Source organism: Pristis pectinata, chromosome 24 (genome assembly GCF_009764475.1).
Source record: "Pristis pectinata isolate sPriPec2 chromosome 24, sPriPec2.1.pri, whole genome shotgun sequence".
In the NCBI taxonomy this organism is placed as follows: Eukaryota; Metazoa; Chordata; class Chondrichthyes; order Rhinopristiformes; family Pristidae; genus Pristis; species Pristis pectinata.
The window spans coordinates 28,333,172-28,360,337 of NC_067428.1; the positions used below are offsets into that span (position 1 = coordinate 28,333,172).

Consider the following 27,166-nt stretch of genomic DNA (forward strand, 5'->3'; position numbering starts at 1 on the left):
TACACCATTCTAATTCTACATCATGGTCAGTCAAGAATGTTTCTCACCACTGCACTGATCTCTTATTAAAAGCTCTGCACCATCACCTTTTCCTTTTTTGCCTGTCCTTCCTAGATGCTAAAAATCCTGGAATATTCACCTTACAGCCACACTTCTGTCCAAGTCTTCCCCAGGTTACAAATGCCTGACTTATGGACATCCCGTCCTTACAAACGAGTGTTTGGAAGACTGGTGGGATGGATCTGGATGGATTTGCTGGCTGCTGTGTGGCTGCAGGCATCTTCTGCCGGTGTGTGAATGGTGCATTTTCGCATGCCTTCCCTCCCCAGCCCCATCAAGCTGCAACAATTGGGAGCTGGGGAAACCCGAGCAAATTTGGGACCACTGAGCAGACTCACTCACTGAGACAGTGAGGCTGGCTGGCGACTACCTTTCCCATGCCTGCTCGCTCTCCTGTCACAGCTGTTTCTGTGATCCTCTCCCATACACTGTTTGGGTTACGAACAGTTCTTAAGAACGGAACCCTGTTAATAATCTGGGGACTCCCTGTAATGATAATGAGATCATACCCATTTGCTTCCATTTGTACCATTAATTCATTTGTATTGTTGCAAATGCTGTCTTCAGATACAGAGCCTTTAATTTTGTCATTTTAAACATTTTCCCTTACTCTTTGCTGCTTGAGTTTGATTTTGCCATCTATTTATTTTGCACACTACTGTTCCAATTTTCCTTTCCCACTGTGTTTCCCTCCTTTCTGTACACCCAAGCCAAGCTTGCTCAAACCATCCCCAATTGCAATGGCATTTCCTTTTCCCTTGTTCTGTTAATTTCCCTGCAATTTATCCGCATTTGAATACGTCAAAAATACCGATGAAAGAAAAATCACCACTAATTTGAGATGTTTGGCCTTCTCATTAACTTTAAACTGTCTTAATACAGTTTGGGTGAGAGCCTCCAAATCTTTTGCACTGGAGCAAATGGTCCCATGGCGCGGGGCCTTATGGGAGTTGTAGTTCAGGGCCGTTTCTCCCGACGAGGTTAGAGCCTGGAGTGAACGACATCTCCCGCCGTGCGCTGCGCCGCGCGCTTGCGCAGTCGGGCGGTCCCGTGAGTTTGCGCGGCTGCCGGAAGGAGGCTGCAGTCCGCTGTGCTAAACTTTGAGCGGCTAACGGTCTGAGGTGAGTGACCCGGTTAATAAATCTTACTGCTTGAGGTAAAGTGTGTGAGCAAACCCCCGGGGACCGACCCCCTCCGTTCAACTGCTTCGCGGCCGGCGGTATGAAGGGGTCCACTGACAGTCCTGGCTCCCGCCCAGCAGAACATGACACACCGAGGGGTTGCACAGGGACTGGCCGCGGGGCACAGTCTGAAGTAAAGAAAACCCTGCGTTTATATACCAACTTTACCAGGGCCCAGAGCAATTTGCAGCCAATAAAGTATTTTGAACGCTAGTCCGGTTGCAGTGAGAAGGCGGCAGCCGGTTTGTGCACAGCAAGCTCCCACAAATAGTATTGCACTCGTGACCTGGTGTTGTGATGAGGGATGTGGGCCACCCTGTGGATGTGGGCAGGGCAATGACTTCCCCACTCTTGAATAAAAATGTGCTGTGGGATTGTTAATATTTTCCCAAGAGGACAGATTGTATGTCTGTCACTGTGGATGCTGTCTGACTGGTTGAGTATTTTATGTATTTGGAAAAGATCTCTGTTTAAAGTCTCATCTGTAAGATTGCACTGCAGACAATGGTATGTTGGTGTTTTCACCAGAGTCTCAATGCAGATTTTTGTGCTCAAATTTCTGGGGTGGGGGCTTGAACCATTTAACTTGGGTGAGAAGTAATGCCAACTAAGGTGTAGTTATTTGCCTTTAAATGATTGGATTTCCATAGATAGAGTGGGAGTTGTTTGGCCCTCAATTCATCTCCATGGAAGTCCAATCAATCATAGGGGAACTAGGGGGTGATTCTTATTGTGAGAGTGCACAGTACATCTTTATTTATAAAAGCAGCGCATAACATTTTAATGTTTTCATGTTTGGGCAAGTTTAGGGCATGCCTTTTCTAATTACTTTAGTTATCCCATGCTGGCAAATGAAATAAAGGAGAAAGGGGATGTTTTTCAGTTAATAGTTTACTATGACAAATAATTTCATAATACACAGTATTTTTTGTCAACTAAACTCCATTTTCCACATCTAATGTGTGGAAAATCACATTTACCTAATGTTCAACTGCTAATTGGGCATTGTTGGCTTTTAATAGTTTTGCAGTGGTCTAATCGAGTTTGTATAAGGACAGTAGTTAACAATTTGCAGTTTGTACAGAATGCAATCAAATTATGTGTGGATCATAAAGCAATACAGGTCTGAGATATGATATGATATGGAATGGAACCAGATGTGAGTGATGTTATGTAGTAAAGGTGGTCCTTGTGTGACTTTTAAAACTCAGTTCAGGATCCAGTAGTACTACTGTTGGGTAGAGGTTAATATGGCAGGGAAAGATAATTCAACAGCTAAGTGCAGATTTTCCATCTTAGATTAAAATGCAGTTGTTTGGGCGTTGCTGAGAAACACCTAACACAGCTACAATTTAGAGCAATCAGACGATGTGGTAAAAGTTTTTGAGAATAAATTTGAATACCATTTACATAGGGGCTAATTGTTGGCTAAGAGAGCGGCAATTGCTTGCACGTGGAAATCCCCAAAACAGCAGTCTCTGGCTTTCAGCATAAAGCAGTCAGAAACAATAAATAATGTTGGGCAAGTCTGTATTAAAAAGAAAGTACTGCAGAAGCTGGAAATCAAAAATAAAAACAACTGTTAGAAATATTCAACAGGTTACACAGCAGTTGTGAAGAGAGAAACAGAGTTAATATCTCAGGTTGTGGACTTTATCCACCTGAACTACTGGAAGGTGTTGGAGATGAATTGTTTTTAAGATGTGGAAAAAGTGGGAGAGGTGGGGCAGTGAGCTGGAGGGTATTAAGGGTGGGGGGAGGGGTATGACAATGTGGAAAGCAGGAGAGATCAAATAATATGCAAGGCAAAAGAACAATAGAAAATGTAAACAAAAAGGGATGTGTCTCGAAAAAAAGTGTAAATAGGAGGGTCACAGCCTTAAGTTTTTGAGCTTGATACTAAGACTAGATATAACATGCATAGTGGAAAGATGAAGTGCTGTTCTTCAAGTTCATTGGGACAGCTTAGATATCTCAGGACAGAAATCGCAGTGAGATGCGGTTGGAAAATTAAAGTGACAAGCGAGCAGAGGTTCACTGTCATTCTTGTGAATGGAAAGAAAGTGTGGAAGGAAATTGTGAAACCAAAGTGGTCTACTGATATTTGACTTTCCCAGGTAGTATTGTGATAACTGGTTAGCTCTTGCAAAACTAATTCAATGAGCTGTAAAACTGAGGTTTTCCAGCTCCTCTTTGACCTAGGCATCACGTGTTGGTCCTGCAGTGCTTTTGGTTTATCTTGGCATATGTGGCTGCATACCCAGGTACTATGTATGGCTTGATGCAGCTACTCACAAAGACAGCCTTCACACATTGGATACAATTCCCTCCCTGCCGCAGAAAGACAATTAATTTGTATGCACAGTTCTGTAAACACAATCCATTATTTAATCTCAAGGTAAAATGGAGGACAGTTTGGCTGACAGCAGCAGGTCAGGAGTTCCTGATGATTTACCAAAACTCTCTGGATTCTGGACAGATCCTGGCGGATTGGAAGACAGTGAATGTCACACCACTGTTCTTAAAAAAAAAAGTGTTGTAGGCAAAAGACAGGTAACAGGGCAGGCACGGTAGTGTAGCGGTTAGTGTAACGCTTTACAGCGCCAGCGACTCGGGTTCAAATCCGGCCGCTGTCTGTAAGGAGTTTGTACGTTCTCCCCGTGTCTGCGTGGGTTTCCTCTGGGTGCTCCGGTTTCCTCCCATATTCCAAAGATCTACAGGTTAGGAAGTTGTGGGCATGCTGTGTTGGCGCCAGAAGCGTGGTGACACTTGCGGGCTGCCCCCAGAACACTATGCAGAGATGTATTTCACTGTGTGTTTCGATGTACGTGTGACTAATAAAGATAGCTTATAGATCAGTTAGCTTAATGTCTGTAGTTGAGAAAATGCTTGAAGCTATCATTAGGGAGGAAATAGCAAGACATCTGAATGGTGGTTCCATCAGGCAGACACAGCATGGATTCAGGGAACACAGGTACTGTTTGACAAACCTAGTGGCGTTCTTTGGGGATCTAACGAGCACAGTGGATAGAAGGGAGCAGGTGAATGGTGTATTCTTGGATTTCCAGAAAGTTTTCAATAAGATGCCTCATAAAAGACTTATCCATACGATAAGGATGCATGCAGTTGGGGGTAACGCATGAGCATGGATAGAGGATTGGTTAACCAATATGGAAATTTAAGGGTTAATAATGTACAGCTGTTATTGCTTCAACCATGGTGTAACTATAGTTGTGACTGCAAGATGTGCAAATGCTTGAGTGAAACAAAGAAGTGCTTAAGGCATATCTTGTTTTGCTAAAGTTTGCTGTAAGCAACTGCCCAAGTTTGTGCAACTCCGCACATAAGCATCTTTAGATTAAGTGTAAAAGGAGGGACACAAACATGTAAATCTCTCAGTGGGGATCAGTACAGTGCACGGGTTACACTGTTTACTCTTTCTCTGTATCCCTCACTCCTGCTAGCATTAAATAATAAAGCACTAATTGTACAATCCTTGGTTCTGCAGTTGTCTACCTTATTACAGCGCAGATTGATTTTCACAAATAGAAGGCAGAGAGTTGGGATAAATGGGTGTTTCTCTGGTTGGCAATCAGTGGTGAGTAAGATGCCGCAGGGGTCAGTGCTGGGCCTGCAACTGTTCACAATATACATTAACGATTTGGAAGAGGGGACTGAGCGTAGCGTGTCTAAGTTTGCTGATGACACTATACCGAGTGGCAAAGCAAATTGCGCAGAGGATGCAGAGAGACTGCAGAGAGAGATAGGTAGGTTAGGGGAATGGGCAGGGGTCTGGCAGATGGAGTACAATGTTGGTAAATGCGAGGTCATCCACTTTGGAAGGAAAAATAGAAGATCAGATTATTATTTAAATGGTGAAAGATTCCAGCATGTTGTTGTGCAGAGGGACTTGAGAGTGCTTGTGCATGAATTGCAAAAGGTTGGTTTGCAGGTGCAACAGCCTATCAAGAAGGCAAATGGAATGTTGGCCTTCGTGTATAGAGGGACTGAATTTAAGAGCAGGGAGGTAATGCTGCAACCGTACAGGGTACTGGTGAGGCTGCACTTGCAGTGCTGCGTGCAGTTCTGATCTCCTTATTGGAGAAAAGATATACTGGCTTTGGAGGCAGTGCAGAGGAGGTTCACCAGATTGATTCGGGAGATGAGGGGTTTAGCCTTTGAGGAGAAATTGAGTCACCTGGGTCTATACTCGCTGGAATTCAGAAGAATGAGAGGGGATCTTATTAGAAAGATATAAAATTATGAAAGGGATAGACAAGATATAGTCAGGAAGGTTGTTTCCACTGGTAGGTGAGACTAGTACTAGGGGACATAGCCTCAAGATTCAGTGGAGTAGATTTAGGATGGAGATGAGGAGGAACTGCTTTGCCTAGGGAGTAGTGAACCTGTGGAATTCTCTGCCCAAGGAAGCAATAGAGACTACCTCATTAAATATATTTAAGACACAGTTAGATAGATTTTTACATAATAGGGGAATTAAGGGTTAAGGGGAAATGGGAGGTAGGTGGAGCTGAGTCCATGGCCAGATCAGCCATGATCTTATTGAATGGTGGAGCAGGCTCGATGGGCCAGATGGCCTAGTGCTGCTTCTATTTCTTATGTTCTTATGTTGGGATTTGGCCCACAGCCACACCACATACAGCAACATCAAGAGTATCTGATGACCAGCTTCTTTCCCACAATGAAGATAGTGCACCACTCTCATTACCTAGTTTTTGCTTCACCCAGACTTTGCACTCTACCCTGTTCTTGGCGCGTACCTTGCCACCTTTGCATAATTGGACCTGATGTTGGATGGAATAAAATATCAGATGGACTAGTTGGCAAAGAACATAGCATCACTTTTGCCATGATTTACTATGATGAGTTTCCACCAGGACCTGTATTTTCTCTTTTAATTAAGCAGATCTATTTTAAGCAAATATAAAAGGTGTGGAGAGTATTCTTCTTGATCAGTTGATGCAGATTATTTTTGATTTTCAAGACTTCTGCAAACAGAGGTGTTTGATTGTTAAGGCATTTCAGCTATTGAATTTTGTTTACTTCCCCATTCTGATTGTTACAATCCAGAACCTACGAATAAAGGAACCATTTCCTTCAATACTATAATTCCAGGCAAACTCATCACCAAACTCTGAGACCAGGGACTCAACATCTTCCTTTGCAAATGGATCCTTGACTTCCTGACCAACAGACTGCAATCAGTGAGGATAGGAAGCAACACCTCCACCACAATTATTCTCAACACTGGTGCCCCACAAGGCTGCGTCCTTGGCCCCCTACTCTACTCCCTGTACACTCATGACTGCGTGGCCAGATTCTGCTCAAACTCCATCTACAAGTTTGTAGATGATACCACCGTAGTGGGCCATATCTCAAATAACAATGAGTCGGAGTACAGGGAGGAGATAGAGAGCTTAGTGACATGGTGTCATGACGACAACCTTTCCCTCAATATCAGCAAAACGAAAGAGCTGGTCGTTGACTTCAGGAAGAGGGGTGGTGCACATGCTCCTGTCTCCTGTCTACATCAATGGTGCTGAGGTCGAGAGGGTTGAAAGCTTCAGGTTCTTAGGAGTGAACAGGAGAATAGCCTGTCCTGGTCCAACCACGTAGACGCCATGGCCAAGAAAGCTCACCAGCACCTCTACTTCCTCAGGAGGCTAAAGAAATTTTGCATGTCCCCATCGATCCTCACTAATTTTATCAATGCACCATAGCAAGCATCCTAAATGGATGCATCATGGTTTGGTATGGCAACTGCTCTTCCCGTGACTGCAAGAAACTGCAAGAGTTGCGGACATGGCTCAGCACATCATGGAAACCAGCCTCCCTTGCATGGACTCTGTCTACACTTCTTGCTGCCTTGGTAAGGCAGCCAGCGTAATCAAAGACCCCACCCACCCCAGACGTTCTTTCTTCTCTCCTCTCCCATTGGGCAGAAGATACAAAATCTTGAAAGTGTGTACCACCAGGTTGAAGGACAGCTTCTATCCTGCTGTTATAAGACTTTTGAACGGTTCCCTTGTGTGATAAAATGGACTCTAGACCTCGTAATCTACCTCGTTATGACCTTGCACCTTATTGTCCACCTGCACTGCACTTTCTCTGTAGCTGTTACACTTTATTCTGCATTGTTATTGTTTTACCTTGTACTACCTCAGTGCACCGTGTGATGAATTGATCTGTATGAATGGTATGCAAGATAAATTTTTCACTGTACCTCGGTATATGTGACAATAATAAACCAATTCCAATGACAACAGCACAGTGGATGAGTTTTTGATTAAATAACCCCCTGCAATTTGTAGCCTATTTAATTCTGTTTTTTAAATTTGAAAGATTTTTCTTTCATTCTTGAATTTAGTTATATACAATAAATATGCTTCAGAAATATCCATGTTAAATCTTAAAATACTACAATCTTGAAATTTAGTCATATAATGCTGTTTTTTTTGTGCATTGTGTGATTTAAAATTGACTTTACTGTAAATCTGGATTGAGATCCGTAAGTGGTGAGTCCCTTACTTGCTTTTGATTTTTTTTTTGCCATCTCAATCCTTTCATTTATTTGCAAGGCTTTTGATTGCTTTTTATCTGCTGCCATTTCCAACTGTATTCCTCCCCTAAAGTCCTATGGATGGGACCCAAACCAATGACCCTCCAAAGGTTCTATTGGAGTTATTGATCCCTTTTAAAGAGCACCCTCCCACCTGTGAACTTTCTTGAAGATGACTCCTCTCTTCGTCATTTGCCTGTATCTGTGACCTGAATCCTGGCCCTCTTTTGTTTGCCCCCGACCAGTTCCATTTCATTCCTCCAACCCCCAACATCTCAGACTTCATTTCTAATGGCCCTTTTTCCATCAATGGAAGGAGTACTACTCTTTCAGTAACAGCTGATGCCTTAATGCTACTAAAATTTGTAGGAGGAGCCCAACACCCAAATGGCCAATATTGTTCATTTGCAAAGCCCATCTTATTACCTCGTATTTCCTTGCAATATAGAAGGAGGCATCTAGTGCACACATCTGAGTTCACTAAAAGTTGTCGACCTAAACCTGTCTTGCCATGCTATGCTTCTTTGATCCCCATGACTTGTCCATTTCTATGGCGTTGCCTTCAATGCTCTTATAGTTTCAGTTTGCTGCACATTACTTTCAGTGCTTCCATCTCCATTGTTCTGGTAGGTTCACTACATTTGGCAGTTTGCAAAGAAAAGAGAAATTACCTGTTTATTGTTAACTGTTTATTGATCAGTTATGTTTGCAGCAGTGATGCTGCCAAAAAGCAGGCCTTCCCAGTTCCCTCAATACACACTTGCTCTATAATGGCTGTGGATATAATTTTTAGACTTCCAAAACCCCAATAGAGTTGACATCTTGTCTTTAATTTCCTTGCAAGTTGAGAGTGTAGAACACTAGCTGCAGACACTAAATTGATCAATCATCACATTTGACTGTGGAATAACAAGACTTGCAGTTATAATAAACAGAAATTGCAGGAAATAGGCAGCATCTATAGAGAGGGAAGCAGAGTTTTATTTTTTTATGATTTCAAGTTGTTTCAAAATACTTTTCAGCCAAATAAATTATTTTGTGGTCTAGTTGCTATAGGAAATGCAACAGCCAGCTTCTGCAAACTGCAATGCACTGAAGGCCAGTTAATCTATCTTTGAAGTTGATTGAAGGATAAATATTGACTGGAACACTGGATTAACTACCCTACGTTATTTAACAAATACTGCCGTGAGATCTTTTCACGTACCTGAAAGAGTAGGCTGATACTTGGTTTAATGTTTCATTTGATAGTGCAGTAAAACTCCAATAATCCAACACTCCTGAAAGTGCCGGGCTTGCATATTTTTCTGGACTATTGGATGTTATTCTGATTAATACTCAACACACTTTTAATTTGCTTTTTTTTGAGTTGTTCAATTTTCCAGAGGACCTCATGAGTTTAAAAGGAGCCCAGGAATAGGGCCCTGGTGTTTAAAGATAGTGAGAAATGGGGCCCCAATGAGTTTTTAGGGAGCACAGGAAACAGCAACCAGTGAGTTAATGCTGAACCACTGGCATTTCTGAACAATGGGATAGCAGATTATTTGAGTTTTACTGCACAATGTTGCCTTGATACTGCAATGGACTGTCAGCCTCATCACTTGTGCTTAAAGTTTCTAGAATGCAACAGTGTCTAACTCAGAGGCGTGAGTGCCACTCACTGAGCTGTGGCTGACAGATGTGCAAAGGATATTTCAGAATCTGACTGTTCGTGTTGATGAGGACAGTTATCTATATTACCACACATTATCCTATAATCAGTGAGCAATGACTAGACCAGCAACATGATTAAATCTAATTCATTAAGTTTTGTGCCATTTGCAACTTATTTGTTAGGTTGTGGTGATGTCTCATCTATTATTTAATGCAGTTGATACAATAGTATAATACCATTGGCGATTTAATGTATCTGTTCTCCTTTTCGTATTCTTCCTGTAGTTTGACCCAGGGAGAACTATAAGGGACATTTGAAACAATTACCTAATGTAGGCTGCAAGTTTTACTGAGAGATGGCTGGTGCCATGGACTTTGTATGATATTCCTTTCTCATTGCATTACTGAGTTATTAAGAATGTTTGTAAATGTGTAATGTAACATTTAAATTTTTTTTCATTTTGTAGTGTAGCTTTGTACAATTAGTGCTTGCTGGGGTATATGTAATTATGGACGTGATTTTAAGTTTTTAATACAAAGGTATGAATTTTAGGGTTTGATATTAAGACCAAAGTACTACTTGATAACAAGATCTGTAGGTCTTTTTTTAAATGTCAACTTATCTTTTTAAAAAAAGGAATTGATCTGATAACCTGACAGACAAATGCTAGTTGGAAGCAATTTGCAAAAGTCTGAATATGTGGCTGCAATATGATGCTAGAGTGTAGATAATGTGTATTAGCTTTGGAACGTGTGCACAGATCCATTATCTGTCTAACCACAGAACAATATTTGATGGTCTTTGTCAATTTCAACATCTGTTTTGAAATCTGAACCTCCAAGATAGGTGGAAGCATCAGAAAACAGCATTTTTTCTATAGTGCTATTAGGTTAGAAAAACATCTCGAGGCATAGAACAAAGGCAAAATCAGACAAAATTTGATGGTGACCAAAGTCTTGGTCAAAGTAGTGTGCTTTTGAGGAAAGGATATAGACACAGAATTTAGAGAGGACTACATGAAGTTAAAGAAGTTGCATGGGACAAGCCATGAAGGGATTCAAGCATAGTAGAGTGCTCTGACTTGATGATACAAATGACAAATTGATAGATGGTTTTAAAACTGTATTTATTACTCCTTTGTAATGTAGGAAAAAAAGTCAGAGAGAAAAACCTTTCTATGTAATGCTTGAGTGGAAATAAATTTATCACTTGATCATTTGCTATCTAAAAAGAAATGCCTTCTCGGTTAATCAAAAGTTCATTAAGTTTCTTTTGTGTGTCATCCACTTGTATTTATTGATAACTTTACAACCTGTATCAATGAACCAGATGATTAGTCAGGATACTGCAGCTGCTGATTTCAAAGAAAAGTAGTTGGGTTCTGTAAAGGTCCTGATATTACTATCGAAGAACAGCATGAAATTGCCTTGCCAGGCTTATATCAGAACCTGTTTCTACCAAATAAGTGATTCCTTTAAATGTATTGATGTGCTAGGATCAATATTACAGACTGGAAAGGACAGAAGAGTCACATAGTTGCATAGTGTACAGACAGGCCCTTTGGTCCACTGCGTCAAATGTCGACCTTCACGTTATCTATACTAATCTTGATTGCCTGCATTAATTCCATATCCTTCTGTTTCTTGCTCATTGAAGTCCCTATCCAGATGCCTCTTAAATATTGCTAGTTCCTGCCTCCACTACCACCTCTGGCAGCTCATTCCAGATACCAACTGCTCTTTTGTGTGGAAAATAATTTTTCTCCTCAGATTCCCTTTAAACCTCCTCCCTCGCACCTTAAATCTATGCCCTCTAGTATTAGACATATAATTTCATCCCATGTCACCTCTCAGCCTCATTTGCACCAGGGAAAACAGACCCAGCCTATCTAATCTATTTTATAACTCAGCCACCATAATCAAAGACCCCACACACCCCAAACATTCTCTCTTCCCCCCCCCCCCCCCCCCCCCCGAACCGCCATCAGGCAGAAGATACAAAAGTCTGAAAGCACGCACCACCAGGCTCAAGGACAGCTTCTGTCCTGCTGTTGTAAGACTATTGAATGGTCCCCTAGTACAATAAGATGGACTCTTGACCTCACAATCTACTTCATTATGGCCTTACACCTTATTGTCTGAGTTTTTTTTTACTGTACCTCGATACATGTGACAATAATAAACCAATTTACCAACCAAAGCCCTTCAATCTAGGCAACATCTTTATGAATCTTTTCTGTACCCTCTCTAGCTTAATTCCATTGTTCCTGTAGTGTGATGACCAGAACTGTACACAGTACTCCAAGTGCAATCTAACTGACGTTTTGTCCAATTGTACTGTGACGTCCCAACTCTTGTACTCAATGCATCGGCTGATGAAGACAAGCATGCCATACACCACCTTCACCACCCTGTCTACCTGTGTTGCCACTTTCAGGGAACTGTGTTCTTGTATTCCTAGGTCTCTCTGTTCAACAACTCTGTGTCTCCTGCCCTCATTTACCTTTTCAAAGTGCATCATTTTGCACTTGGCTGAGTTAAATTCCATCTGCCTTTTCTTTGCCCAATTTCCCAATTGATCAATATCCAGTTGTAACCTTAGATAAGCTTCTTCACTGTCTATTATACCACCAATTTTGATGTCATCTGCAAATGTACTAATCATGCCACCTACATTCTCATCCAAATCATTAATATATATGACAAACAACAGAGGATCCAGCACCGATCCCTGTGGCATACCACAGGTCACGGGCCTCTAATCTGAAAAGCAATCCTCCACTCAAACCCTTTGCCTCCTACCACCAAGACAATTTTGTATCCAGTTGGCTAGCTCACCCTGGATCTACCAGACCAGCAGGACCTTGTCAATGGTCTTGCTAAAATCTACGTAGACAACATATACTGCTCTGCCCTCATCAATCCTCTTGGTTACCTTTTCAGAAAACTCAATCAAATTTGTGAGATGTGATTTGCCACGCATATGTTGTGGGAAATTTCCCACACAAAAATTCCCACATTCCCACACGTACATTTCCCACATTCCATGCTGACTATCCCTAATCAGTCTTTGCCTTTCCAACTGCAAATAAATCCTGTCCCTCCAAATCCCTTCCAATAACTTTCCCACCACTGATGTAAGGCTACCTGGCCTGCAGTTCACTGGCTAATCCTTGCTGCCTTTCTTAAACGAGGGTACAGCATTAGCCATCCTCCAGTCCAGTCTTCTAATACCTCACCTGTGGCTAATGAAGTGACAAAAATCTTTGCTAAGGATCCAGCAATCTCTTCTCCTCTTTGCTTCCCATAACATCATAGGATACACTTGATCAGGCCCTGGGGATTTATCCACCTTCATTCGTTTCAGAACCTCCAACATTTCCTCCTTCATAATGATGATGTGTTTCAAGATATCGCTGTTCCCTCCCCTGAAATGACTAGCTTCCATGCCCTTTCCATGATAAATACAGATGAGAAGTATTCATTTAACACCTTGTTTAGATTTTCCTTTATCTTAACTGCCAAGGATATGTCATGGTTTCTTTTTGCCCTTCTGATTTCCTCCAGTGCATTCTACAGTCCTTGTACTCACTTGATCCCAGCTGCCTGTACCTGCCTCATGCCTCCTTTTTCCTGACCAGAACTTCAATATCCCTCGTCAACCAAGACTCCCTAATCTTGCCAGCATTGCCCTTCACTCCAACAGGAACATGCTGGCTATAAACTCTTCTCTTGAAAGCCTCCTACTTGCCAGATGTCCCTTTACCTGCAAACAGCCTCTCCCAATCAACTTTTGAGAGCTCCTGTCTGATGTCATCAAAATTACCCTTCACCCAATTCAAGACTTTAACTTGAGGGCCAGTCCTACCTTTTTCCATGACTACCTTGAAACTAATAGAATTGTGGTCACTGGTCACAAAGTGTTCCCTCGACTAATACATCAACCACTTACACAGTCTCATTTCCTAAGAGGCGGCACGGTAGCGTAGCAGTTAGTGCGACACTATTACAGCGCCAGCGATCGGGGTTCAATTCCCGTCGCTGTCTGTAAGGAGTTTATACGTTCTCCTGTGTCTGCGTGGGTTTCCTCCAGGTGCTCCGGTTTCCTCCCACATTGCAAAGGTGTACGGGTAGGTTAATTGGGTTTAAAATGGGTGGCGCGGACTCGTTGGGCCAGAAGGGCCTGTTACCATGCTGTAAATAAAATTTTTAAAAAGAGTTTATACCCTTCTCTCCCCTCAATTTGAAGTGTTGCTGTGGAATCCTTGAAGAGTAATCCAAGGTGAACTCGGGATTGGGAATTTCCCATGTGGTTTTTTGATGTACAACAGTGTAAATGCTGACAGAGAGATGTTGAAAGAGGAGATTTTTTTTCTCTCCCCACTGGCTTTAGGTGGCACTTGTACTTGGTATGCAAAGTACTCAATTTTTCTTTGCTTCCCTCCAAGGTTTCTCTGGCCTTATTTTGGGATGTAAGTGTGGTAGTGCAGGTACTGGAGTGATCTGCTTTAAATTTTATTCCTTCATTACTTAAAAGTTATAATCTACATTAATGCAATTGGTATTATGTACACACTGCTGTTATGAATGAGCACAGTAGATGCAAATGGAAAGTGACAGACCAGGCCAGCTTGCAACGTACATTCTGAGGAGGAGCAGATAGCATAGTAGTTATATGAATTCCTCGTGTTTCAACTATTAATGAGGCACCAAAGTTTTATTCCAAAATTTTTAACATAGAAATGAAGACTGCAGTGCAGTTGTCCAGATCACTTTGATACACATGCTTTGTACTTTCAAAATTGATAACAACAAATACAAATAAATTGAATTGTTCTCTGTACTTGTTTTTTTGGTTGCCCTGGAAGTTCTCTCTACTACAGTTTAGTATTAGAACAGAATGGAGGGGAAATATTGGTTTTACTGTATTCAGAACATTACTATGTCTTTAAGAATTTCTTCCTTCACTATCTGGGTATTGTCATGAAGGAGAGCAAATTTTATTCCTGTGTTTAAAATTGATCCAGAATATTGCCGATATAAAATAAAAATGTAGTGCATGGAAGTATCCTAGTATGGAAGCTTGTAATGTTATTTAAAAGGCTTAATTTTAAATAGTGTGGATTAGAAGGCTTTGTGAATTGTGATCTTGTACATCCAAACTGAGGATATATATGACATGCAATGTTTTGCTTATTCGGTTTGAAATATAGCATGAAAGATGAACAGATGGTTTATCTGACTGATGAGCCACATTCTGCAGGCACCACTCTGATCACAGCAGATTGCAAGAGCACATATCTTAAAATTAGATTAATTTTGTGATTACTGGAAAAAATGTTGCTTAAGATAAAGAATAACGTCCTTTGAAGCCAATATATAGCGGTATCATTTGAATTATGCATCATCTGGGTTTGCTTGTATGAGAGCTGACCATACCTTTAATCGTGATTAATCTAGAAATTAGGGAAATTATCATGAAGTTATTTATTTGTGTGAATATTGCTTGTCCATTTATCTTTGAACTCTTCGCCTTCTGTGTTGTGGAACTGTGGAGAATTTTAGTTATAATAGAAGCATCTTGAGTCAAAATTTAAAAGTGAGACAACTTCCTTTTTAAGATTTGGAATGTTTTCAACATGTTGCAAATACCTTGAATATAAATAGAGAACCATTTGTTATGTATTATAAAAATTGGCAGTTTGTTATTAAACTTTTGTAGTCTTCAAACAAATGTTTCCATTAATTCATAGAATCATAGAACAGTACAGCACAATACAGGCCCTTCGGCCCATAATGTTGTGCTGACCTTTAAACCTCACCTAAGTCTATCTAACCCCTTCCTCCCACATATCCCTCTGTTTTGAACTCCTCCATATGCTTATTGAGCAACCTCTTGAATTTGATCAACGTATCTGCCTCCACCACCACCCCAAGCAGCACAGTCCATGCCCCAACCACTCTCTGGGTAAAAAAAACCTTCCTCTGATATCTCCCTTGAACTTCCCACCCATTACCTTAAAGCCATGCCCTCTTGTATTGAGCATTAGTGCCCTGGGAAAGAGGTGCTGGCTGTCCACTCTATCTATTCCTCTTAATATTTTGTATACCTCTATCATGTCTCCCCTCATCCTCCTCCTCTCCAATGAGTAAAGCCCTAGCTCCCTTAGTCTCTCTTCATAATGCATACCCTCCAAACGAGGCAGCATCCTGGTAAATCTCTTCTGCACCCTTTCCAACGCCTCCACATCCTTCCTATAATGAGGCGACCAGAACTGGACACAGTACTCTAAGTGTGGCCTAACCAGAGTTTTGTAGAGCTGCATCATTACCTTGCGGCTCCTAAACTCAATCCCACGACTTATGAAAGCTAACATCCCATAAGCTTTCTTAACTACCCTATCCACCTGTGAGGCAACTTTCAGTGATCTGTGGATATGAACCCTCAGATCCCTCTGCTCTTCCACACTACCCAGAATCCTACCATTAACCTTCTACTCTGCCTTGGAGTTTGTCCTTCCAAAATGTACCACCTCACACTTCTCCGGATTGAACTCCATCTGCCACTTCTCAGCCCAGCTCTGCATCCTATCAATGTCCCTCTGCAATCTTCAACAATCCTCCACACTATCCACAACACCACCAACCTTTGTGTCGTCTGCAAACTTGCCAATCCACCCTTCTACCCCCTCATCCAAGTGATTAATAAAAATCACGAAAAGCAGAGGTCCCAGAACCAATCCTTTTGGGACACCGCTAGTCACAGCCCTCCAATCTGAATGCACTCCTTCCACCACAACCCTCTGCTTTCTACAGGCAAGCCAATTCTGAATCCATACAGCCAAGCTTCCCTGGATCCCATGCCCCCTGACCTGAAGAAGTCTACCATGTTGAACCTTGTCAAATGCCTTACTAAAATCCATGTAGACCATGTCTACTGCACTACCCTTATCAATCTGCCTGGTCACCTCCTCAAAGAACCCTCATTTTAATTAGAAAATATCAGAAACTTCATACACTGGTAGGATTTCCTATGTGTAAATGTTTGACTTCATTGAAAGGGACTGGGAAGCTTAAAAATATAATCAACTGTGCTGCTCAGTTTTCCATCTTTTGCCCAGACCTGTACTAACTTTGATTGTTCTGGATCTCTACTTCTGTGAATTGGCTACTGAAAGGCTCACCATGATATTTTTCACAGAGGGCATATTAGTCTCTGCCTCTATTCCAGAAATGAAACTGAGATGAGAAACCTGGCTGTATTAAAGTCATTAATACAGGCTTTTCCATCATGTGATGATGCAAGTGGTACTGCAGCACAGGTGGTGATGAGTCAGCGTACAGATATACTGTTGAAAGTATCCTGACTGGTTGCATCATGATCTGATATCGCAATTCAAATATGCAGGAGCAGAAGAAGCTGTAGAATAGTGGACTCAGCCCAACACATCCCAGGCACATCCCTCTCCACCATCAGTAGTATCCACATGAGGCGCTGCCTCAAGAAGGCAATATCTTTCATTAAAGGTCCCCACCATCACGGCCATGCCATCTTGCAGCTACCATCAGGCAGGAGGTACAGAAGCCTGAAGTCCCACACCACCAGGTTCAAGAACCACTACTTCCCCTTAACCATTTGGTTCTTGAACCAATCAGCACAACCCTAATCACTACCTCAGTAGAGTAACACTATGACCACTTTGCACTAAGATGGAGTTTTTTTTTGTTCTAGTTGTGTTCTTGCTTGTAAAAATTGTGCAAAAATTTATGCTTAATTTATGTTTTTCTTGTGGGTGTAGCATATCTGATGCTATGTTCCTGTAATGCTGCTGCAAGTAAGTTTTTTTTCATTGCGCCCGTGCACACATGTACTTGTGCATATGACAATAAACTTGACTTTGACTTTAGTGCAAATGTGTTGCCTTGACCAGCTGTTGGAAGTAGCAGGAGAGTGGTGAAGGTTCACTGATTTTCTTTCTTTGATCTAAGATCAAGAATTCATTCTTTTCCTAAATCTTAAGCAAATTGTACTATTTAATTTCAGCATTAAGTCACAACCACCTTTGAAAATGTATATTTTAAATAATTTGTGTATTCAGATATTTTGATGGTAAAAATACTGTGGTGTTGTTTACCTTTGCTTTCCAAATGTTGTTTTCAATTTTTAATAGAGATATTGTTTTCCAGAATTGACAAAAAAAGTAACCAAGACTACATACATCCGAAGAGATGACTGGTAGGTTGCAGTCTGTCCAAAATGTTCTCCCTCTGATTATGTAAATTAGTCAACTGTACTAATGCCTAGTCATTTACAGAACATGGGCCAAAACAAAATAATTACTTTTCCAACCAGAAAATTTCTGTTTTAAGTTAGAGAGGCTTAACTTGTTAGTAGTTATAATGGTCTTTCTGTTAGATGGAAGGAAAAGTTGGGTTGCTCTATCATTCTTTGTGCACCTTACACTTTTGCTGAGAGCAGATTTACCTGACCTTTAACTCAATGGTTTAGAAAAGCAAAAGTATGGATGGAATTTTTTTAAATAAGTAATTTGGAGATGGAAGTAAATTTTAATTTAAAAGGATCTTCAAAAAACATCGATCAATCTTTAATTCTCTTTTGTTCTCACTCTTACTTTGTTCCTAGCCTTATCTTTACCCTTCTATGTTTTTCTTTCTCCTTTGCATTCAGTGTTCATCACTAGACCTCTGGATATAACTGACTGCTTTGCTAGGGCAAATTGGAGGTCATTTTAGGGTGAACTATGTTGATATGGAACGGGTAAAACCAGGTCAAGATACAGGTCAAACCAGGCAAAGACACTGGATTTCCTAAATGCCCACCAGAGAGTTAGTTGAGATTTTATGACACTTTGGTTACATATTCAATCATCTTTTAAATGGCTAGGCAGACAAGGGGAGAAAAAGTTGTGATTTGATAAACAATCGATATGTGGATTGATTGAGCCGTTTGCTTCAGCCACTCCATAATGCTCGGAGTCAAGCCCGGAGCAGGCAATTTGACTCGTTGATGGCACTTTCCAGCATACACATTTTATGTCCATATTATGAGACCCTGATGTTTCATGTGTTCAATAATGTACATGCTATGCGTATTGCTTAAAAATGTGATGTAATATTTGCACTGCAAGAACAAACCTGGAAGTTCTTTAGCCAATGCATCTGCAAAGTCTCAAGCTGTTGAATGGTGTAGATTAAGGAGGCATGCATACAATATTAAGGGAAATTGAGAATTATGACTACTGCCTTGCGGTAGATGAACACCAGTATTGTCTATTTTCATTTTTTAATGTCTATGTCATTTTTGTACAAATGAACAATAATTGCACAGGTTTCAAATGCCAGTCCATTAAACTTGATTAAAATCAACTAACACACACAAAATGCTGGAGGAACTCAGTAGGTCAGACAGCATCTATGGAGGGAAAACAGTCGATGTTTTGGGTCAAGACCCTTCATCAGGACTGGTAAGGAAGAGGGCAGAAGCCAGAATAAAAAGGTAGGGAGAGGGGAGGAGCACGTGCTAGCAGGTGATAAGTGAGTCTAGGTGAGAGGGGGAAGATGTAGGGGAAGGGGGGATGAAAGGGAACGATGTAAGAAGCTGAGGGGTAATAGATGGAAGAGGCAAAGGGCTGAAGAAGGAATCTGGTAGGAAAGGACAGTAGACCATGGAATAAAGGGAAAGAGGTGGGGAATAGGAGGGTGGTAGTGGGCATGTCATTAGGGAGGGGGAAGGAAAAGAAGGGGTGAGGGGGCTGCAGGAATGAGGGAAAACAAAGGGGGGAGAAAAGGGGGGAGAAACAGAGGGGAGGGATTACCGGAAGTTCTAGAAATCAATGTTGATGCCATCAGGTTGGAGACTACCAAGGCGGAATAAGAGGTGTTGCTTCTCTAACCTGCGTCTGGCCTCAACGTGGCAGTAGAGGGGGCCGTGGATAGACGTGTCAGTGTGGGAATGGGAAGTGGAATTGAAATGGCTGGCCACTGGGTGATCCTGGCTGTTGCGGTGGATGGAGTGAAGATACTCGATGAAGTGGTCACCCAGTCTGCGTCGAGTCTCACCGATGTAGAGGAGGCCACACCAGATGCAATAAATGATACCCTTGGATTCACAGGTGAAGCGGTGCCTCACCTGGAAGGACTGTCTAGGGCCCTGAATGGTGGTGAGGGGGGAGGGGAAGATGTGCCTGTTGGTGGGATCCCGGTGGAGGTCGCAGAAGTTGCGGAGAATGATGTGTTGGATGGGGAGGCTCGTGGGGTGGTGGGTGAGGACAAGGGGGACCCTGTCCCTGTTATGTCAGGATGGGGAGATGGGGTGAGGGCAGACATACGGGAAATGGAGGAGAGGCGGGTGAGGGCTGCATAGATATTGGTGGAAGGGAAACCCCAGTTACTGAAAGCAGAACAAATCTGATGTCCTGGAATGGAAAGCCTCATCATGGGAACAGATGAGGCAGAGGAACTGAGAGAAGGGGACAGCGTGCTACAAGTGACGGTGGGAAGAGGTGTAATCAAGGTAACTGTGGGAGTTGGTGGATTTCTAGAAGATGTCGGTGGATAATCTGTCTCTAGAGATGGAGACAGATCAAGAAAAGGGAGAGAGGTGTCGGAGATGGACCAAGTAAATTTGAGGGCAGGGTGAAAGTTGGAGACAAAGCTGATGAAATTGAGGAGCTCAGCATGAGTGCAGGAAGCAGCACCAATGCAGTCATCAATGTAGCAGAGAAAGAGTAGGGGAGCATTACTGGTGTAGGCTTGGAACATGGACTGTTCCAAGTGACTGACGAAAAGGCAGGCATAGCTGGGGCCTGTGGTTACACCTTTGGAGAAAGTGGGAGGAGCCAAAAGAGAAGTTGTTGGGTGTGAATACCAGTTCTGTCAGATGGAGGAGGGTGGCAGTGGAGGGGAACTGGTTGGGTCTGTTGTTGAGAAAGAAGCGGAGAGCCTTCAGGCCTTCCTGATGGGGGATGGAGGTGTACAGGACTCGACGACCATAGTGAAAATGAGGCTGTCGGGGCCGGGAAACTGAAAGTTGTTGAAGTGATGGAGAGCATGCAAAGTGTCATGGATGTAGATGAGGAGGGACTGGACCAAAGGGGACAAAATGGAGTTGAGACATGAGTTCAGTGGGCCAGGAGCAGGCAGAAGCAATGGGCCTACCAGGGCAGTTAAGTTTGTGGATCTTAGGTAAGAGGTAGAAACAGGCAGTATGGGATAGGGGAACTATAGGGTTGGAGGCTGTGGAGCGGAGATCTCAACTGGTTAGCCATTTCAATAACATTGTAACCTACCAAGTGAGCTTATTCATAAACCTATGCAGAAAGAGCATGTCTATAACTTCAGCCGAAATACAGCAGCTTTGAATACAGCAGCTAAGCTCTTCACTAACCTTGCATTGTTGTTTCAAGGTAACAAAATATCTTAAACTCCACAAATCTCTAAGATCAAGCATTTTAGTTTGAAGCTGTCTCTGTGATGCAAAGCTGAAATCAGAAACTGATATGTATTTGCAATATTCCTAGTTTGGCAGCTGCCTGGCAGAAAGGAAATTACCTCTGGGCCTGGACAATCTTTATGTTGAAATGCAAATGCATCACAGGGATCTTTTATAATTAAATTGTCAATTGAAATTAGAATTCAAAGACAAGGAAATGACCTTGTATTTGTGCCCTCCAACAAAACGGGAAATTCTGAAACAAAACTGATTACTTCTCATTGAGCTGTGTTGCTAAATGAGGGTTGATGTAATAACTTTTCAACGTTGACTCGTTCCCTCTTTGAAGTGGTGGCTGTGCATGAGTCAAGGTATATTTTAAATTTATCACCAATCTGCAAATCTGGTAATAAAATTAAAAATTAGAGTTTGAAATTAAATTGCTAAATATAATCTACCAAGATCGCCATTGTTTTAGAACTATCTCTTTAGAGTGGAAAATTTTGCCTGCCTGCCTTGTTGTTAAAGAAAGATGAGAGAGGGAACCAGACAGTTATAATTTGTCAGCTTAACATCTATTGTTGGGGTAATTATTGGAGATTATAATTAAGGACAAAATGGCTGAACAAGGTGAAAGAACAAGCATGGATTTACAATGAGTAGGTCAGACCTGACAAACTCGATTGAACATTTTCAAGAGACTACTGAAGTAATAGATGGGAATGTCTATGAATGTTATTTATACGGACTTCCAGATCACACTTTGAAGTCCCTCGAGATTGCTGCCTGAAGATGGAAGTTCAATGGAGTCAAAAGCAAATTTAAAAAAAACCTGCAGCTGCTGGAAATCTGAAATAAAAACAGAAAATGCAGGATATAGCAGGTCAGGCTGCATCTGTGGGAAGAGAAACAGAGTTGCATTTTGGGTAGAAGACTCTTATAAGCAAGTTATTGATTTGGCTAGGAAACTGGCTGAGAAGCTGAAGATGGACATTAGGCAGGTACTACAAGAAATTGACAGAATTTGACTTATGCTGCAGGAATCTGGCTGTAATTACTCACTGTAACTATAAATGATTTGGATGATTGGATAGAGAGCCATACAGTAACACTCTGATAACCCTGCACCCTTGACCCTTGGGCACCAAACTGGCAGATGTTCTGGACCATTTATCATTATTCCTATTAATACTGCAACTGACTTTTAATTCATTTGTTTTTTAAGTTGCTACACAGTAGTGTAATAAATTTTCCAGTGAAACCGGTGAGTTTAAAGGGAATGTGGGAAACAGGCCACAGTGAGTTTCAAGAGAGCACATGAAACAGGACCCTGGTGTGTTAAAGGGAGCGTGGGAAACGCTCCCAGTGAATTTCAAAGGGAGCATGGAAAATGCAGCCCAGTGAGCTAGGTGCCAAATCACTGCGATTTCCGAATAGTGGAATATCAAAGTATATCCATGTTTGCCAAAAAGAGGTGGTGTTGTTTAAAAAAAAGTAGATGTAATCATTAAATTACAAAATGCTATTTATGGATTAATTTAATGGACAGAATTATGGCAAATAGATTACAATGTAGGCAAATGTAAAATCATCTACTCTGAAGCTAAGAATGACACTATAGACGCTGGAAAGTTTAAAACCACTGGAGATCCAGAGAGCCATAGGGGTCCATGCTTTCCTTATATGATTGAGACATAAGGAGATAGAGGTTATTCTTAGCTGCACTCAGCAATGGTTAGACAGCACTGGGAGTGCTGTGAGCCTTTGTGGGAACCACATCTATGAAAGTTTGTATTGGCCTTGGAGAGAGTACATGGTGATATACTGGAGTGATACCTGAACCACAAGGGTAAATTATGAGGAGAGATTACATACACATGGAAGACGTTCCCTTGAATTTGCGTGATAGAGGGGTAGTTTGATGAGACTGGGGGAAGCTTTTAGGGTAGAGGGAGGCTATTTCTACTGGTTAGGCATACAAGATGGGAGTCCCAGTATAAAACTTACAAGCAGGCCTTTCAGGGATGAAATAAGGAAACCTATTTACATTGCAGAGAGTGTCTTTGCAGTTGGTAGTTATTCTAGGTCAATTGTTAATTTCACTTCTAGCTTTGATAGATGGCTAACCAAAATTATTAAGAGTTATGAGATAAAGGCAAGAATATGGAGTCGGATCACATAGAAGAAGGCCATTTTGGTCCACTGTCAATGCTGGCTCACAGAGCGATCCCATTCCTGCATTAATATTCTCTGTAACCTCATCCCCTGTTCCCATCAACTCCACCAGATTCTACAGGTCACTTACACATGCCAACCCACACATCTTTTGAATGTGGGAGAAAGCTGGAGCGTCTTGGGAAAACCCATATGGTCACAGGGAGAACATACAAACTCCTCACAGTCAGCACTGAAGGTTAGGATCAAATCCAGGGCACTGGAGCTGTGAGGTAGCAGCTCTACTGGCTGCGCCACTAGGCCACCCAGATCTCACTGGGAGATGAGGAGGTTGAATGTATTCCTGTGTTCAAACAGTAGGTAACCTGTCATAAACATGTTTTTGTTGGTTCTTTTTCTCTCTCCACATCACTACTGATCCTGCTGATTATTTGCGTTATTTCTGTTCTTATTTCGAATTTCCACTGTGCACAACATTTTTCTTCTTGCTGTTTTCCATAACACAATAAGATTTAATGCTAGACGGAAACTAAATTTGAAGAATGGTAAATACCCTTAGTACTATCAAATTACCAAGTCTTTTTTGTTTTCAGAAAGAGCAAACAATTTTCCACCACTACCAAAGTTTATTCATTTGAAGCCTTGCTTCTATCAAAACTTTGAAGAGGAAATCCCACCGGAGCACTGCCATCTTGTCAAGAGAATTTATCATTTATGGATCTGTGAGTTGAGCCATTTTGTTTCTAAACTGTATATTCGTGCTTCTGGGGTAATCTATAACCAATGCAATGAACACAAAATCTTACTAGCAGGGTTCTTTCAGCTCTATTTTTTGTATCTGGAATCAGTTTTAATAGAATTCATTAATTATTCTTACCTTTTGAGCTTGATTATTGTTTCCCATTGAAAAAGAGGGAAGGGATACAGGAATCAACTTCTAGGCACTTGTATGTGAATAAATCTATTTATTGCTATAGGTAGAATAAGCATGTATTTGTTAATGTATCTCTTGACTGATATACATGCCTATTGTGTATGACAATGAGATTCTTTAATCACCTTTACTGGTTTCTAATATGGGAGAGTAACTTGCTGCAGAGGAGTTAGAGTTGAGCATTCGCACATACTAATGAAAAAACAAACATGCAATGCTAAAGTTACTGTATAAATGTAAAATTACTTGATAGAAATGTTATGGAAACAAAATTGGACACCAAGTTATAGAGGACAGATGACCAAAAACTTGAACAAACTATTGCATTTTAAGAAGTTTTTTTTTAGGAGGAGAAAGAGGTGGAGAAGTCTAGAGAGTGATTACCAGAGTTTAGGAATAGGGTAGCTGGGAAAAAAACAGATGCTATTGGTGGAGCTATTAAAATAGAAAATATTTAGCAAGTCAGTATTGCAGGAGAAGTGAAATCTCAGAGACTTGTATGAATAGAGCAATTTACAAAGAGAGGCCACAGAGGGATTTGGAAAAGATGAGAATTTTTAATAATGAAACAAACTTGTTAATTTTGAGCCTTTCTAAATTTCAGCTAACCTCACTCATCAGGAAGCTGCTTTTACCAATGTCAGTTTTGGAGTACTTGATATCGTATTTAGATACTGATGAAGAGAGAGCAATGCTAAAGTCAGTGAAGCCTGCAAAGTAAACATTGTGGCAACCTGCACTTTTATTAATGCCTCAGTTTTTACCTGTGAGATGCGATAAAAGTCGGGATGAAGCTTAAATGTTTTGTCTGTGGTCATTCATTATCTTTTGGGTAGAAACCATATTGGCAAAAAAAAATCCTTTCCCTTTCTAAATTTTCTTTGTTGAAAATACTTGTGCCCATTCAGATGAAAGAAAGTAATACTTTAAGATTATGAAAGGCTTTGGAGAGTGTGTTTTCGGTTGTAAGGAATAGCAAAACTAAAGCCATCAAAATAAGAAAGCTGCCAAAAAAAATTTAAGTAGGCATTGATGAGAAACCTTTTACAATGAGAGAGCTGGAAGTGTGGCAGTCAGAGAGTGGGTTGAGGCAAATAATATCAGGGCACTTAAGGGGTAGCTAGATTAGAATATAAGAGGGTTGATGGCTATACTGATAGTGTTGGATAAGGAAAGTTGGGAGGAAGCCCAAATGGTCCGATATCAGCAGAATGGATGTTGGTTGGGTTGAACTGCCTGCTTGTTCTTTGTATGTTTTATTAGTCACATTTGAATTTCTTGTTTGATTAAAGACATTTATTTAGGCTCCTATGTAGAGAAGCTGGAGAAGAGATTCCACCCCTGCCTTAATGTTATTGACAGAAATCAACCCCACCACACCTGGCCAGAAGCAGTGTTGGGGAAATAGAACTCCATTTGTCACTCAACTTCACGTACTTCAATTACCTTGATTTTGCTGTTGGGAAGGATGTTGGGGTTTAACAGTTTTAGAGCGCTCTTAGCATTTTGATTTGCACTCCTGCTCCCCCTTCCATGTGGCATGGATGTGTTTGTATCTCCTTTGCTCATTGCCCTGCCCTGAGGAACACTAGAGTGGCTTGCTGGTAGTCCACTAAAATAAAAATTACTTTTGCTAACTTGTTCTTTTAAAAAAAAATGTAATAGTTTTGTTAGTTACTTGAACCTGAAAAATGTGTACACGTCGTACAAATTATTAAGTCTATAATTGTCTTTAGGCATTAAGTTTGCTCTTTGTAATACCAAATGAATTAGAACCAATTGCTGATAAATGCTATTATGATTATTATTTAATGTGTAGACTGGTCATATACTTCCAGACATTTTAGAACACTTATTATAACCAGCTCACAAACTGGTTAGATGAGCAGGTAGTTGGTGGGCACAATTCAAAACAAACAGAACCTGGATTGTATTTGACTGCAAGGATATTTGTTGTATAACCAAGTTCCTCATTGCTGAAGATCAGAGATGAACTGTCCCTGCCCAATTTGAACATGAAATATGGTGGGTTTATGATCTATAATTGAACACAATGTGGCTGACACAAAATATACAATTACACAGTTAAGAATCAACCAAGTTAGTGTGCAGTGAACAAGCATAAGTGGGAGCACAGTATTTTGCAATCAAGTAGCAGAGCACAAGAGAAAATGCATGTAATATGGTGCTGTTTTCTCCCTAGGCAGTAGCTACATGTTTAGCAAATAAGTCATTTGGATATTGACATCCTTTGTTTCCATTAAGTGAGTTTTGCTCTACAGAAAATCCATTGTACTTATTGATCACAGTACAGTCCTAACAAAACTTTTCTTTGTTTTTAGTTTACAGCATGACCCTGGCAGTGAATTTGGTGGGTTGCTTAGCTTGGTTGATAGCTGGAGGTGGTGCCATCAACTTTGGCCTGGCCATCCTCTGGCTTGTTCTTTTCAGTCCCAGTTCGTATGTCTGCTGGCTTCGTCCAGTTTATAAAGCATTTAGGTAAATACTTGAGTAAAGATAAAAATAATTTTAGTGGATTAACGTGGTTTCCCCTAATTTATATTTCAAGCTTGTAATTATCTTTTTCCACCAACAGATCTGATAGCTCCTTTAACTTCATGGCATTTTTCTTCATTTTTGCTGCTCATATTGTATTGGTAACTTTACAAGCGATTGGTTTCAAAGGATGGGGGGCCTGGTGAGTATAACAACAATGGAAGAGACAGCATTAGAAACCATTTTCCACTTGTATAACATTTTAGTTTATCCTTCTTTATCTTAATATGTTGGATTTATAGATCTGCACTTTGTTCATGTAATACTACCTACCTGTCACATGATGGCAAAATCGCATAACACAATGCTCTGATAGGGAAAACAAATCTTTGTTTATTCCGAACAGAAAGTAACTTGCATTTAAAACTTTCAGTCTGTTGTGAAGGATATTATTTGACTTGGTAACATTGTGGTTAAATGAGATGTTTTATGCTCGCTTCTCTGAAGAAAAAGACAACGGTACCAACGAGTGCAAACTGATTAGTAAAATATCCACCAGCAATCATCGAAGTTATTATGTTAAATTGACTAAATGAGATGTTGCAGCATATAATCTAAACCACTAAAAGAGAACT

General features: G+C 41.0%; 1 protein-coding gene across 1 annotated transcript in view; it reads left to right on the top strand.

Annotated features, from left to right (window-relative positions):
* The first annotated feature begins 1,092 nt into the window (after positions 1-1,092).
* The window catches only part of scamp4 (secretory carrier membrane protein 4), a 36,404-nt gene continuing 10,330 nt past the window's right edge, over positions 1,093-27,166 (top strand). Inside the window, exons 1-5 of the mRNA XM_052037878.1 lie at positions 1,093-1,181; positions 17,662-17,710; positions 23,695-23,823; positions 26,378-26,534; positions 26,632-26,733. Coding sequence (XP_051893838.1) covers positions 17,704-17,710; positions 23,695-23,823; positions 26,378-26,534; positions 26,632-26,733 — 395 coding nt within the window. The 5' untranslated portion in view covers positions 1,093-1,181; positions 17,662-17,703. The remainder of the gene's footprint in view (positions 1,182-17,661; positions 17,711-23,694; positions 23,824-26,377; positions 26,535-26,631; positions 26,734-27,166) is intronic.